The following is a 16,501-nucleotide window of genomic DNA, read 5'->3' as shown; positions in this document are numbered from 1 at the left end:
TGCGGTTTAGTAAAAGGGGACCATAGTGTAAAATATAGACAGCTAATATAAATTCAGACACATTTTGATCACTAAATTGAAAATAAAATCATTTTTCCTACCTTTGTTGTCTGGTGATTTCATGAGTCTCTGGTTGCACTTTCTTCTTCTGACTTGCACTCAATCTTTTTTCTCTTCTTTCAGCCTGTATGCTTCCTCTCCTCCAGACCTCATTCCCTCCCCCAACTTTTTCTTCCTCTCTCCCTGCCCTTTCTTTCTCTCTGCCTCCCTTTCTTTTTTTTTCCTCTCTTCATGCCCCCTTTCTTTTTTTCTGTTTCTCTTCTTTCCTTCTGTCTCCCTGCCCTCCCCCAAGCCACTGCCACTGCCGGCAAATTTGAAGAGCAAATGGTAGGTCAATTTATGCCACTGTATTGTTCTTGAATTGCTGAATGAGAATGATACCTTAATATCAGATGATAAGTCCCTTGTAGACAATACAAGCAGTCTCGAACAGTGTTCTTTTTTTCACTGGCAACCAGTGGAGTTATCGCAGCAATTGGCTGGCTTGTTCAAATTAGTGTACTTGAAAGATTAGTCTGGCTGCAGTGTTATGGAGCAGTTGTAATTGTTTGAATTCATTCTGTGATACCAGAATATAGAGAGTTGCAAAAGTCCAAATAGGGGAGCCTGTGCAACTATCCTGAAACTATTCTGGGTTAAAACATAACTTATCGATCTAAGTTGTCTTAGCCTGAAGAAAAACATTCTGGACTCACATCTGAATTTTGGAGATCAGATTGACTCAGTATTTAGAAAAACATCAAAAACTTTAGATTTCTCTTTTTTAGTTTCTCTCCCGAGATCAGTCTCTATGAGGAAGGGAATTGTAGTCACCAAAACAAAGGCTCTCTTTTTGTTTAGTTTAAGGAAGCCGCCACCAATGGATACCAGGCCCCAAAGCCGATGCCGACCCAAGCTCTCCCTGCTTCGGGGCTGACCAGCATTCCTCTCCCCGACGTCAATTCTGCCATCGGGGAGAGGAAGGCTGATCGGCCCAAGATCGCGATGGACCTCATTTATAAACTGGGTAAATATGATCACGTTACTCCAATTCTGAAAGATGCTCACTGGCTTCCTGTGGCACACCAAATCACATACAAAATTATCCTTTTGACCTTTAAAATAAAATCCTCCTATCTACCCTCATTTCTACATAATCTCCTTATTCCCCAATGTTCATCTCGTACTTTAAGATCTACAAATCAAAATCTCCTTTTGATCCCCTCTATAAAACACTTTTACTACACACGGAAAATAAATTTTTCTGTCTCTGCTCCAACATTGTGGAACTCTTTACCACAACCTCTTCGCGACGAGCAACAACTGGATAAATTTAAGATAGGCCTAAAGACTTTTCTATTTCGCGACGCATTCACTTCAGTTTAGTCTCTACTTTTCCTGATATTTTCAATCATTTACCTTCAAAAATTATATTTAAAAAGACTTTTCCCCACCCAAATGTTTATTCCCATTCCCTCTTTCTCCCTTTTCTCTCTACAATGTAACTTTACCCTCCCATAAACCTCTCTCCTCACTATCAAGTTTGTCTTGTTTATGTTTTAATATACACTATATGTACTTTTAAATATTTATTATATTAATTTTTTTTTTCTTTCTTACATATATATTTTTTTTATTGTAATGTAAACCGGCCAGATATTTATTTGATGGTCGGTATATTAAAACCTAATAAACTTGAACTTGAAACTTGAAACCTATTGGGGAAATGTTGCCGGGTCCTGCCTTCGCGGAAACTGAAAGTAGGCAGGACCCGGCAGCAAGAAGAGCAAATGCTTCACTAACCTGTCTCCCGCCTTAGCCCGTAGCGAACGCTTGCTTCAGGGCTCTCAACATGTGCGTGCCGGCTTCCCTTCTCCCCCCACACCCGGACATAACTTCCGGTTTCGGAGGGAAGAGAAGAGAAGCCGGCACGCACACGTTAGAGCCCGGAGCATAAGTTTGCTATGGGCTGAAATCTCCAAGCCGGGTTTTTTTTAATGTTCAGCAACGGCGGCAGCAGCAGATGACAGCTGGGCGGACCGCCCAGCTAAAAGGCCCTAGGGAGAACACAGAGGAAGGCTGATCGGCCCGGTAAATCAGGACGGCAACACGAGTCTATCACGGAGCCCGGGATGGGCTCCGCGATCGACTCACGTTGCCTTCCTGAGGTACTGGTCGATCGCGATCGACGTATTGGGCACCCCTGTTCTAGATCCTGTGGGAGGAAAAGATGACTGTTCTCTGAGTATGCTCTGTGGGCTAAGACATGGATGTTTTCTGGTGGGACTGGGGAGGGAGAATGTTACAAAACTAAGCTAAAAATACAGATGAATATGCCATTATCTTGTTTGATCCTTTTAGGTTTTGGCTGGCCTTTATAATCCTGGAGATGGTCACATAGACCCTTACTCTCTCACAATGGCTCTTGCAGCTGGAGCCAGGAAATATGGTGCTGAGTTATATTTCCCAGCACAAGTGACTAATCTTGTACCTAAATCTGATGGGACATGGGAGGTTGAAACACCACATGGAAAAATCAGAGCTAAAAGGATTGTGAATGCTGCAGGTATGTCATAACAGATCTTTAAAAAAACAGGGGAGGAGAGAACGTGGTGAAATGGTTATTTGGCATTATTGTTAGCTGATAGTTTTGAGCTTTACTCTAAAGCATTGTGGTAATAGATTTTTTTAAACCTAAAAATTGTCACCAAGATGGTATCGGAGAAAGATGCAGTGAAGGAAGCTCCCTCCTCGATTGTTGAAAATTTCTTTTTTTTTTTTTTGTTACCACTGAACTTATGCTTAAACGTAGAGGGAAACAAAGGGTTTACCTCCTTACTACTTCTGCTGCCTTCTCCTTGCAGCAATCAGCAATAACAGCCTTTACTGTACTTATTACATTGGGTGGATTCGCTGTTGGGCTTTGGAAGGAGCCTGACTTAGACAATGACATTTCATTGAGGCCATCTGGGCTCCACTTGTGTACCATTAGGTACCTCACAGGAATTATTAAATTAATGGCAGGAGGAACTCTGAAGTGCCTCTGGGTTAGTTCTGCTGACATCCCAGAAGAGATTTGGCCAGCTGCAGTAGCGTTGAGACATGACACCTGCAAGAGGATTAGTATCACTGGCAGCTCACGGTGGTGAGTTAAGGGAATTGGAGGAAACGCTGGCTTCAGCCAGTAGTGCAGCCATGGTCAGATCTGCTGCTAGGATTCCCCTCAAGCTGTTAGTTAAGCTGGCTTAGTGGATATGGAAACAATTTGGGGTGCTCTCTAAAGCCTACATCAGATATTTTCACGTCAATGGATTTTTCCACAAGGCTGAAAAATTTGGAGGATACAGTTCAACAATGGTCTCTTTAGAAAAATCTGCCTCGGAGGTTAAAACATTATTGGAGATAAAACCTTGATTTTGAGGAAGGTAGAACATTTTGGGCCTGATTCTTAAAACAACGTCCTGATTTTAGGTGGCAGTAGGCATCCTACCTCTGTCTAATGGACCAATCAGGACGTATGTTTAGTTGTTTGTTTGTTTTTTAATTGATGGAGCAAAGGACGCCTACAATGTAGGTGTTGTTCACATGTGTATGGAGATGTCTAGGCATGTCTACAGATATCTAAGGCCAGCGTAGGTGTGATTTATGCTGGAAATGGCATTAGGCGTCCATAGGCGTGCCTAGGCACTTCTTATAGGTGTGAGTCAGATGTCTTAAATGTAGGCCTTGAAAATGCTGGTCTACATTTAAGGTGTCTGTAGAAGAAATTAGATGTGATTCTGGAAATGACACCTACTGGTGATTGGCAACTGGTGGGCACCTACCATGGCAAGTGCCATTTCCAGAATCAGGCCCCTTGAGAATGCAAATAGGAATTTTAAAGAATTTTCCAATTTCAAGATTATCAGCAAAATAATTATTTCACACTTTTTTTAAACATCAGTTTTGAAATATCCAGATACTAATATGCCTCCAGTACAAAATATGTACTTAAATCCAGCTAGTTCTGAAGTTTCTGCAATCAAATAAGTTGGAGTTTTAAATATTTTGGTCCTTTTAGAGTCATCACAAGTAGAAATCTCAGGCAGATCTGTTTTGTTAGTTTTGAGGCTATATTATAGAAGTGGGAATGTTGGGAGTTTGGTTTTTTTTTATAATAAAGTTTTAGTTTTTCCAGATGTTTCCAAGTTGACACAGCTTTAGAGGAAGATATTTCTGGCATTTTCCCAATCGGTGCTAGACTTGGGGGCTACTTTCCAAATGTGTCCTGTAAATGTTTTATTTCTTATTGGGAAATGATGTATATTTTTTTAATGAGTCCATGTAATTACAGAATTTTCTTAAATGTAAAGGCATCTTGAGGACCTTCAATAATGCCTCATATGTATATGTAACAGGGTTTACTTTTTTCATATCAAGCAGCGTTATGGGGTAAGGATTTAGAACAATTGCTTTTGCTTACTGACACTTATGGGGAATTTAGAAGACATCTAAAAACATATCTGTTTTCAAAGTGTTTAGGCAGCTAATTCGTAAAAATTTTATTATGTACTATTTTGATCATTTTAGTGTCTCTAATTATTGGCTTTTAACTTTTTTAGTTCTATTCAACTTCTTTTATTGTTTTTTTTAACTATTGTAAACCGCATAAAACTTTACGGCCTTGCGGTATATAAACTGATTATTATTATTTCCTTTGTATATGCAAATTTGTTTCTTCTAAACTGATATATTAACTCTCTTGTCCTATTCTGCACAAAGAGGGAAAGCAATCTCCCCCTCCTCTCCGTGCAACTTGGGGAGGGAGCCTTCAATGCACTGCTTCTTCTTACACACACACACACTCTGACTCTAAATCCAACTCAACTTCTGATAGTGACTGTGAATGGTATCAACTATATCCCTCCCTATATGGATTGATCATGTTAATGACTTTGCACCCTTGCACATTTTCAGAACATATCACCTTAACTAAGGTCATGTTAGGCCTTATATGTGGATCATACATGATGTCTGTGGCTATATCCTGAACTCATCCAAATAAATAAATATTATTCTTCTTTAATATCTAATAAGCAATCTGCTTTTGCCACCGGAGCTACAGTCCAGAATTGTTAAGAAATTTGAAAAGATTAGAACAAGGTAAATTAAAAGATTTTCAGGCAGGTAGCCATATTAATTTGTTTTCTAGGACAAAGTGTACTCTTGTACTAGAAAGCTTATCTCTCAAATTTGTTAGTCTATAAGAGTCATTATCCTACATGTCATTTTAAAGGAGTTTGACCTTGCTTATCTTCACATCAGACATGTCATTAACAAGCATGAAAGTATAGCTTCTTTAAAAAAAGAGAACATTTTTTTCAGAGTATGGGCTGATAATACCATTTATGCTGTCAGTATTAATTTTTTAATTTTATGAGCTGTAAGCCATATAAATTACTAGAGAGTCAAAATGTATCTGTATAGTTAGTTATAGGAGGGGGGGACAGAGGAATTCAGAAGCAGAATTAAAAGTTGTAGAAAGAGCAGTGAAATTTAGCTGCTGTCTGTATACCTTATATTTGTCTGGCCACAGTTATACATATAAGTTAGTTGTATAACTGTACAAACAGCTTAGTTGTATAAAGTTATATGTTTTCTCCACATATAGGATAATGTACAGAAATAAAACAAAAACAAAGGGAAAAAATACCTTTTTATTGGGGACTGCAAGGAGAGGGTCATAGATCATGAGGAAGACATTCAGCAATTGCAGTTCCGTTGCGAGAAATTGGAAGCCAAGCAAGAGGAGTTATTATTAAAAGTAGATGATGGCGAGAACTGAGTCTGTCACAATAATCTTCGGGTGAGGGGTGTACCTGAGACTCAACTGGAAAACAATACAACAGAGATTATGTGGACAGTATGTGAGAAGTTTCTACTAATGGACTTGCCTCAAATAGAATTTGAATTAATATACAGTGCAGCTTGTCCTAAGACAACAGATCACCCAAGAGATCTAGTGGCTTGTTTCCAGCATTTCCCAGTGAAGGAGCAGATACTTGCGGAAGCGAGAAAGATGAGAGACATTTTATGGAAATATTCAAGGATATTTTGGCGATAAAGTTACACAAGAAACTGGACTTTTGGGATATTACTAAATGCCTAACCACAAATAACATTCGATATAGATGGCACTCTCTCTTTGGATTATCTTTCACATTACTAAATCAAGTTCATAAGGTTGCCACTCCCCACGAGGTACAACAGCTTTTGCAGGAGGCAAAATTGTGGGAAACATTGGAGGAATCCCAGCAACAGATACAGTCCCTGAGGAGACTGAAACAATCTTTATCTAGATGGAGACGGAGAGAACAGCAAGGCCAATATTTGCAACAATAATCAGACGCCTCCATTCAGACTTTTAAAGTCTAACTTTCAAGTTTGGAAAGAGTCATGTTATGATGGGAATGGCTGATTTCTCTACATCAGATAGAAGCATGCTGGAAATTATGGAGTGGACCTAATATGCATTGAACAGATTCTGCTTCCAGAATGACTGAGGTTAATGTGTTATTTAAGGGACAAAGCTACTGAGGGATAATCTAGCAGCTATGAGGGGAACCATTTTACTAATAATGGTATTCATTGATTCCATGGAATGTTGATAAGGTGTGTAAGGAGTGAATCAGAATAGGACTTCCTTTGGAGGTCCATGAAGGAGTGGGTAAAAGGAGGAATACTGGGAAGGGAAGGGAGGGAAAGAGAGATCAGCAGGTGAGTAGCTGTACCATATTTTCAACTGTTTTCCTCAAACTGTCCACATCTTTATATAACTCACTCTACACCAACTATATTGTAGACTTTAAGTCAAGTATCCATCCCCACATTTCAACTCTTGATGTAGGTCGCATATCTTAGTCTCCCCCTTGCTTCTATGACACAATTTCTGAGATCTGCTCCGGCTCACTCCTGCTTAACTCCAAGAGGCAGGAGGTAAGCAAAGGACCTTAAATTAAGTCTCTGGTTTTGCTTATTGAAGTCATCAGTCTCCCAGCTGGCAATAAGTTGCTCAAAAGAGGCAAATGTTCTTTTTCAAGGACCTAATTTTTGCTATATTCGGCAGGCTGAGGAGGAACTCAGTGTTTAGGCAGCCATCTCCCAGATGACATCACCTCCCCCTCGGATTTCCAGTCATAAGAACATAAGCATTGCTGTTGCTGTTGCTGGGTCAGACCAGTGGTCCATCGTGCCCAGCAGTCCGTTCACACGGTGGCCCCTAGGTCAAAGACCAGTACTCTAAATGAGCCAAGCCTCACCTGCGTACTTTCTAGTTGAGCAGAAACTTGTCCAACTTTGTCTTGAATCCCTGGAGGGTGTTTTCCCCTACAACAAACACCGGAAGAGCATTCCAGTTTTCTAACACTCTCTAGGTGAAGAAGAACTTCCTTACATTCATACGGAATCTATTCCCTTTCAACTTTAGAGAGTGCCCTCTCATTCTCCCTTCCTTGGAGAGGGTGAACAACCTATCTTTATCTACTAAGTCTATTCCCTTCAGTATCTTGAATGTTTCGGTCATGTCCCCTCTCAATCTCCTCTTTTCGAGGGAGAAGAGACCCAGTTTCTCTAATCTCTTGCTGTACGGCAACTTCTCCAGCCCCTTAACCATTTTAGTCACTCTTCTCTGGACCCTTTTGAGCAGTACCGTGTCCTTCTTCATGTACAGCGACCTGTGCTGGACGAAGTACTCCAAGTGAGGGTGCACCATGACCCGGTACAGCGGCATGATAACCTTCTCCGATCTGTTCATGATTCCCTTCTTTATCATTCCTAGCATTCTGTTCGCCCTTTTCGCCGCCGCCACACATTGCGTGGACTGCTTCATCGACTTGTTGATCAGAACTTCCAAGTCTCTTTCCTGGGAGGTGTCTCCAAGTACCACCCCGGACATCCTGTATTCATGCATGAGATTTTTGTTACCGACATGCATCACTTTACACCAGTGGTCTCAAACTCAAACCCTTTGCAGGGCCACATTTTGGATTTGTAGGTACTTGGAGAGCCTCAGAAAAAATATTTATGTCTTATTAAAGAAATGACAGTTTTGCATGAGGTAGAACTCTTTATAGTTTATAAATCTTTCCTTTTGGCTAAGTCTTAATAATAATATTGTAATTTATAGCTAAAGAGACATATGATCAAGAAACTGTTTTATTTTACTTTTGTGATTACGATAAACATACCGAGAGCCTCAAAATAGTATCTGGAGGGCCGCGTGTGGCCCCTGGGCCACGAGTTTGAGACCACTGCTTTACACTTATCCACGTTGAACCTCATCTGCCATGTCAATGCCCATTTCTCAAGCCTGATTATGTCAGGTTGCAGATCTTCACAATCCCCCTGTGTTTTCACTACTCTGAATAATTTCGTATTGTCCACAAATTTAATCACCTCACTCGTCGTACCAATGTCCAGATCATTTATAAAGATGTTGAAGAGCATGGGTCCAAGCACCGAGCCCTGCGGCACCCCACTGGTGACGCTCTTCCAGTCCGAGTATTGTACATTTACCCCCACTCTCTGTTTCCTATGCTCCAGGTAGTTTTTAATCCACGTGACTGTTTCACCCTTGATTACATGGCTTGCAATTTTCCGAAGTAGTCGTTCATGTGGAACCTTGTCAAACGCCTTCTGAAAATCCACATATACAGTGTCAACCTGGTCGTCCTTGTCTATCTGCCTGTTTATTCCCTCGAAGAAGTGCAGCAAGTTCGTCAAACAAGATCTGCCTTGGTCCATCAAGTTCTCAGTAACTGGCAGATCTCTATTTCCATACAACCCTTGTCCAGATGTCTCAAGTTAAAATACAAAGCTCACTGCTCCAGGTCTTGTCCATTCTTAGTTACCTCGCCAGTCTGTGGTAACAGAAGCCACTTTAAAAAAGTCCAAACCATACAAGACTCATACATTAATCCCATTGGGAAAAGATCAGAAACCCCTGGACATAAGGAGAATGGTTCACCAAGGAACTATGTTTGCAAATATAAATTCTATCTATTATCAATCTCTTTTCCAGGAGATCATGGAACCTCCTGCTGTACCCTCTACAATCCCATAGGAGCATATTGCCATATTACATCTCATTCTACAACAGTGTGCATGCCATCTTATTTGCAATACACATGATGCCTAAGAAGCATCTTATAAAGCTGCAGTTGTTATTGTAGCTTAAAGAACTGAATGACTCAATGCATTTGGCCTTTATAAAAACCTATCCAACTGCCTCACAGATTCTCCATGTCTTTTGTGATAGGATGAAGGACAAGGGTGTCTCATGTCAAAGATAACTGCTCCATCATTCACAATTTATCTCCGCAGCCCTCCAGTCAGAGTTCTCAATTCAGAAGCTCTCAGTAATCCCTCTATAGCAGTGCTTCTGAACTCAGTCCTCAGAGAACTCAGATTTGCATATACTGTGCATATGCATGTACTGTGGTATGCACATCTATCTTATGTATATTCACTGTACTGTATACTCATCCAATAATTTTTTACCTGGTCCTCACCCCAGATGAAATGCTTTATACCCTTCATAGCAGAAGAGTGTTGCCCTTCTATCTCTGTGCCACAAAGGTACGAAAGCTCACCACAACCACAACAACCCAGGATAAGGAAGGACACAGCCTGCACCAGCTGAAAACAGTGTGGCTTTGATGCTGGCAGATATATTAGGAAGTTTGTAGTCCTCTGAGAGATGCCAAGCCATGCTGGACCGGGCTAAGGGGACAATCGGGGAAAAAATAAAAGATGTCAGGTTGGGGGGAAGGGTGATGGAGAGTGAGAGATGCCAGCCACAGGAGGAAAAGGCATAGCATTCTACTCCCACAGGGGGAAGGCCAAAGGAGGGATGCTTGCTGGATTCATGAGGTAGAAAGAGGGAGGGACACCTGTACCTGTGGAGGGGGGGAGGGGAATTTGTTGGGCTCACTGGGTGGGACACTTGCTGGGCCACAGGGGGAGGGGTGCATAGGGAGGGATACCTGCTGAACTCCAGGGTTTGAAGAGAAAGAGATGTCGGAACTTGAGGGGAAGGTGAGAAGCTGGCCCCTGGTGGTAGTGGGAGGCAGGAGGTAGAAGAGGGATGCTGACTTCTGGTGAGAGGGGGAGCAGGAGGGAAGGAAGAGAGATGCTGGACTGGAAGGGGACAAAAGGGAAGGGAGAGATATTTTGAATCTCAGGGAGGGGACAAGAGAGAAAGAAGAAAGATGGTGCCTTCCAGGGAAAAGGGGACAGGAGGGAAAGAAGCAAAATGCTGGACTGGGGATGGGGGGACAAGAGAAAAGGAAGATAGGCTGGCTCCTGAGAAGATGGAGGGGGGAACAGGAGGGAAGAAAGAGAGATGCTGGTTTCCAGACAGGGGGCAAGAGGGACAGAAAAGAGATGCTGACCTTGGGGGGTGGGGGATTGCATGAGGAAAGGAGGAGTGAGGGGAGAAGCTGGACATGAAGAGAGATGAGGACAAAGAGGGGCAATGCTGTACAGAGGGTGAGGAATATGGATATAGGGAAAATGTTGAACAGGGCAAGAATACGGACTCGGAGAAGGGAGATGCTCAGCATAGCAGAATGATAGAGACACAAATGGGAGGGTAGATAGGATGCAGAGAGAAGATGAATGGACAGAGAGAGAGGAAATGCCAAATATACAAGGAGACCCTGGCAAAAGGGTTAAGAAGAGACAAAGAAAAGCAGAAACCAGAGACTGTGACCAACACAATTAGAAAAATAAAATGACTAGCCAACAAAAGTAGTAAAATGAATTTTATTTTCTATTTATTGAATAGAATATATATATATATATATATATATATATACTAGAACTGGTTTAAGACATGGGTGGGACTTGCGAGCGAAATCTCACTTATTGTCCTTAAATCTCCAGTATTGCAGTGGTAAATCTCTAGCTGCCCCCCCACCCCCCTGTGGATCCAGTAGATATCCCTCCCTCTTTCCACCCCATGAGTCTGACCAGCATCCTTCCCTTGGCCTCCTTCCCTACAGGACTAGCATGCTGTGCCTCCTACCCCTTAGGTATCCATATCTTTGCTTTTCTTCTTGTGGTCGACATCTCACTCTCTGTCTCCCTCTCTCCCCATCTGGTCCAGCCTTGGCATTGATGCTTTCCAATCTATTCTCAAGAATTGGCACAAGCAATTCTGCAAATTATTAATGCTCAAGTGTGGACATGTTCTCAGGCACCGACTGGGCAATCCTGTAACTGAGCACCTTGTAGGAACCTATTCTGTAAAGGAAAGTAAATACCTACTTTACTTCATATAATACTAGCCTAACAGGTTAAATATGCACCTAGGATTTAGGAGTGAACGTTCATAGAGCTGGTGAAATGCTTGCACCTAGATGTTGGAAACAACATGTGTAACTTACAGTATGGGCTCCTTTTACGAAGGTGCGCTAGCATTTATAACGGGCACTACCCCCGCGCTACATGGAAAATATTAACGCCAGCTCTTTAGAGTGTTGGCATCTAGCATGCGCGGCAATGTGGCGCGTGCTAAGCATGCACTAAAACCGCTAGCGCACCTTCGTAAAAGGAGCCCTATATTATATACTGTACATAAATTTGCACCCAGCCCAGGCTCCCTTATTGTTTATGGTTCATTTCATTTGATATACCATCTTTCCTGAACATGCTACAAAACAGTTCTCAATAAGTTGAGAGAGAAAGTAATGCCTTTTTTGTTGTAGTGTAAGTAGCAAGGAAACAAAAGGAAATAGGAAAAGTATGAGAAATATGGGAATAGCAGAGAGGGAAGTAATGGAAGGAAGACATAGGTAATTAGTATTAGCATCTCTGAGAGCATTCAGCTCATTTTATCCTTGCTTCCAAAGGCCTGTTGAAAAAGGGCTGCTTTAAATTTTGAGAATCAAGGTTCTATGCTAATTAATTTCTTGTTATATCATGCTTCTGTATCCCTACTTGTAAAATAAGCACTATGTAAGTTAAGCACATATTTACAGAATCACATTTAGGAAGAATTGTGGCATTTACATGTACATGTACAGACATATGCGCATAGATGGCATTATTCTAAACAGTTCTGTGGCATTATTCTGTGGCATTATTCTGATGGCATTATTCTGTGGCATTATTCTAAACATATTAGGCCTGTAACTGTTAATGTATTTTCTATAGAATTGTCCCCCAAGAGGGCAATTCTTTTAATAGCACACCTACTTTTTCTTTTTAGAAAACTAGAACAACAATATATTGTATTTATAATTTAGAAAAACAAAATCAAAAAAGTCCAGCAGGACAAAATCCCACAAAAAACACAAGCAGGAAAAGTGGAATTGGACAAAAGCCTTTCCTTATGAAGAAGAGCCAAAGAATAATCAAATGAAAACATACGTTTATTATATGGGTCGACACTTTTGTGGATCCATATAATAAACGTATGTTTTAATTCAATTATTCTTTGGCTCTTCTTCATTAGGAAAGACTTTTGTCCAACCCCACTTTTCCTGCTTGTTATCTGTAATTTAGGAATAAGCACTATAGTATTCTATAATTTTTAATTCTGCAGTATAATTTATATGAGAACTTCCTTTTTACAGGTTCTACCAATTTATGCCCAACATTTTCAAATATTAAAAAAATGAAAAAAGTACAAATGGCAGGAGTTTATCTGAGATACCGCAAGTTATGTCCTATTACTGCTTCGAACATATACTAGGGGACAGGGATCAGTCACATCAGACATCCAAAGCCAATATTGCTTAACTTTCTGAAACCACAGTCAGGATTTCTGCTAATCCAGTGTCTATTGCAGCCAACTGTTATTCTTCTTTCTTACACCACCCCTTCCAAATCATTACCCAGGATTTCTTTGGCCAGCACAGCTGTGCTCACATTCCTAACCTCCAAGCAAAGTACTAGTTGTTTAGCAGTCTGGTGGACTGTTCCCTGTTTTTTGACAGGGGCTTTGGCTGTAAACTAGCCTGAGCTGGTTCAATCCACTTTTTCCCAGCTCTTCTGCTTGTAGACTGTGCTAAAAAAAAAAAAAAAAGACTCCTTAAAGAAATGCATTAAACTGCTTGTATAAATTAATATAAAATCACTGAAATGTTTGGATAGAATCATTTATCGTATTCTTTCTTCTTCTGAAACTGGATAAGTAGTTTGTTTCTATGTTATTCCATTTTAAAGGTAATACATAGATATAAAACAAACAAATATGCATGCACTGCCTCCAATGCATGCACTGCCTCCAATGTATGCAAAGAGATCTCGTGCATATTCATTAGGGAAATCCTGAAAACCCGACTGGATTGTGGCCCTCATTCCCCAGCCCTGATCTAGTGGCTGCTGTTGCTTTGGGGGGTCTGGAAGTTGCTGCTTTCTTCGCAGGCGCTTGTTGTGCAGTATGCACTTGCTGCCTGATTCAGGGAAAATTTTTTGATTTGATTCAGGCTATTGAATTTATTTTTTGATTCGATTCACTTTTCCTGTCCAATTGGGTGTTTTTTTTCAAATGTCCTGGCGGGTTTATTTTGTAGCCTCTTCACACACCCCTAACCCCTTTGCCCCCTCCTACTCACGCTGGCATTATGGTGTAAACAAAATAAACAAAAAAGACTTTTCCTCTCTATGTTAGGTCCTAGCTCACGCTCACTGTCTAATACCAGCTCTGGCAGGATACATATTTCAAATCTGACACATTGTAATCACAAAAGAGAAAATAAAATTATTTTTTCTACCTTTTTAGTTTAAGATAAACTAGTGTGGTAGATGTGTTAATAAATGCTAATAAGTAAAAATAGAAAATGGAACTAAGGTACTATCTTCTTATTTGATTAATTTTAATACCATATTGACTAACTTTAGAGATCAAAATCTCCTTCCTCAGATTAGGACAGGATACTATAATAGCAATATACTGTCCTAACTTGAGTGAGGAGGTTTTAGCTTCTGAAAGCTAAATTGCAACAAAAATATATTTAGTCCATTTATATGGTATCATTTTCCATTTTTTTATTTTATCTGCATTTGTTAATTTGTAATGTAGTGGTTGGAATATGTAAGTTTTTGGGAAATTTATGTCTGCTCTCTTTATATTTTGCACAGTATAAGTGAACATGCATTATTTCTCTTTCTCTGGTAATGCACTGTATGAAGTCTGGTTTCTTAGAGGCTCAGTTTAATTTTTATTTCTATTTTTATTTTGTGGTTACTTATTCTATTTGGGTGAAGGTCTGTGTTCTGCTTGTGTGAAAGAGGCATGGTTTTCTGTTATCATCGACAGCAAAATTGATCTGTTCTAATCTGGTTTGTTTAGATTTCCAATAGGTTTATTGATGTTCTAGTGCTTGCTACGGTGTTTTTGGTACTTTCTTGTCCTAGGTAGATGCTTGTTGTGTGACTTGTGGAAGTTACTGCTATTATGATATGTTGCAATTGCTCTGTAGGTCCTGTGTGATATTTGTAGTGTTTTGTATTACTTCTCATGATACCTGGTATTGGATTTAGATCATACCTTTCTCAGTAATGGCTCAAGGCAAGATACATTCATATACAGTAAGTATTTTCATACTTAGAGGGCTTATTATTTTAAAGTTTTATATCTGAGGCAATGGAGGGTTAAGTGCAAGCAACATCAGTGAGATTTGAGCCCTGGCCTCCCTTGTTCTCAGCCTGCTGCTCTAATTATGTTTGGTAACTCATCAGAAAACTAAAGGCTAGTGGAGCTGAAGTCTGGTAGCACTTTGGCAGCCTACCAAACACATTGCTAGGCAAATTATTTTATGGTTGTTAGTAACTTCAATTTCTGTTGGAACAGGGGAGGACACAGGGGCCAATATTTGACAAAACATGTAGCAAAACACAATGGTGCATATTTTGGCTCTCCGAATGATGTAAAACAGTGTTTCTCAACCCAGTTCTGGAATATCCCCTTACCAGTCAGATTTTCAGGATATCTGCAAAGAATATGCTTGAAAGAAATTTGCATATAATGGAGGCAGTGTATGCAAATCAATATTTTGCATATTCATTGTGGAAATCCTGAAAACCTGACTGGCAAGGTGGTACTCCAGGACTGGGTTGAGAAACACTGATGTAAAATGTGGCCCCCAATAGAAAAATGATGGACAAGCCTGGTCTAAAACGTTTAATTTTTTCATGGTTTGATTGTTACAACCTCTACCCATAAACTATTTCAGGCATGTGCCACCCTTTCTGAAAAGAAGTAATTTGCAGTATTTTCTGTGAGCCTTTCTCCTTGTAGCTACAGACAATGCCATTTTCCTGTGTAAAATGGCATTTCCTATGATGGCAGCTTGTTAAATATTTGAAATATCTTTCATATCACTGTCCCTTCTTTCTTTTAGTGAGTACATTTTACCTTGACCGTTGGTTAGGGATCATATACCATAGCTCACTTACGAATATAAGCCTGAGCTGTGAATCTAATTGCTAGGTGTCTTAAATGAACATTAAAATATAATTTTGGGGAATTTATTGTTTTAATAGGTTTCTGGGCTCGAGAAATTGGAAAAATGATAGGACTAGAGCATCCTCTCATTCCCGTTCATCATCAGTATGTGGTCACAGCAACAGTCCCTGAAGTAAAAGCACTCAAGAGGGAACTACCAGTACTTCGTGACCTAGAAGGATCTTATTACCTAAGACAGGAAAGAGATGGGCTTTTATTTGGACCATATGAAAGTCCTGAGAAAATGAAGCTACAAGAGTCTTGGGTAAAGGAAGGAGTACCACCGGGTAATTACTATCATAAGTAGCTTTTATCATAACAAAAATAATGAGTGACATTATGTGATTTGTGTTATTTTCCCCCCCAGGTTTTGGAAAAGAACTTTTTGAGTCTGATTTAGACCGAATAATGGACCATGTTGAGGCAGCTATGGAGATGGTTCCAGTTTTGAAAAAAGCAGACATACTCAACATAGTTTCAGGACCTATTACATACACTCCGGATATTCTTCCTATGGTTGGCCCTCATCAGGGTTTTAGAAATTATTGGGTAGCTGTCGGTTTTGGGTGAGTTCATTTGTGAACATCAGCGTCCAGTATGTTCCTGTCTCATGTGACTTTCCTTACCAGCTGCTAGAACAACTCTCCCTGTAGAAAATAAAGAATTATGACTTCCTCCCTGTGAAAATCCATTGAATTTGCATCATTTGAAGGAATAGAAATTTCAAATTTACCAAATGATCTCTTATCTTTTCATGGTGAGACTTTTCTGCAGAAACAATTTTATAATATCACATATTTTTTCAATATATTTTTGTATAGGAATGAGCAGGAAATGGAATAAACTCTCCCCATTCTACCTCTGCATAATAACACTGAGGTCTTATAGATGTACTGTTTGGGGAGAGGTGGATTGTGATTTGTATAGCAATTGTGGGCATGCTGAGTGCATTTGATAACCTCGTTGTCA

At 40.2% G+C, this 16,501-nt stretch overlaps 1 protein-coding gene across 2 annotated transcripts in view; it reads left to right on the top strand.

The window, feature by feature from the left end:
* DMGDH (dimethylglycine dehydrogenase) overlaps positions 1 to 16,501 on the top strand; it is a 121,073-nt gene that overhangs the window by 31,860 nt on the left and 72,712 nt on the right. For both annotated transcript variants that reach the window (XR_004537971.1, XM_033929550.1), the window contains exons 5-7: positions 2,401 to 2,605; positions 15,571 to 15,819; positions 15,900 to 16,098. Coding sequence is in view for 1 of the 2 variants with exons in the window: in XM_033929550.1 (XP_033785441.1) it covers positions 2,401 to 2,605; positions 15,571 to 15,819; positions 15,900 to 16,098 (653 nt within the window). In the remaining variant the exon portion in view is untranslated. The remainder of the gene's footprint in view (positions 1 to 2,400; positions 2,606 to 15,570; positions 15,820 to 15,899; positions 16,099 to 16,501) is intronic.

Source organism: Geotrypetes seraphini, chromosome 1, assembly GCF_902459505.1.
Source record: "Geotrypetes seraphini chromosome 1, aGeoSer1.1, whole genome shotgun sequence".
Lineage (NCBI taxonomy): Eukaryota > Metazoa > Chordata > Amphibia > Gymnophiona > Dermophiidae > Geotrypetes > Geotrypetes seraphini.
This window is presented reverse-complemented; position numbering and strand designations above follow the sequence as displayed.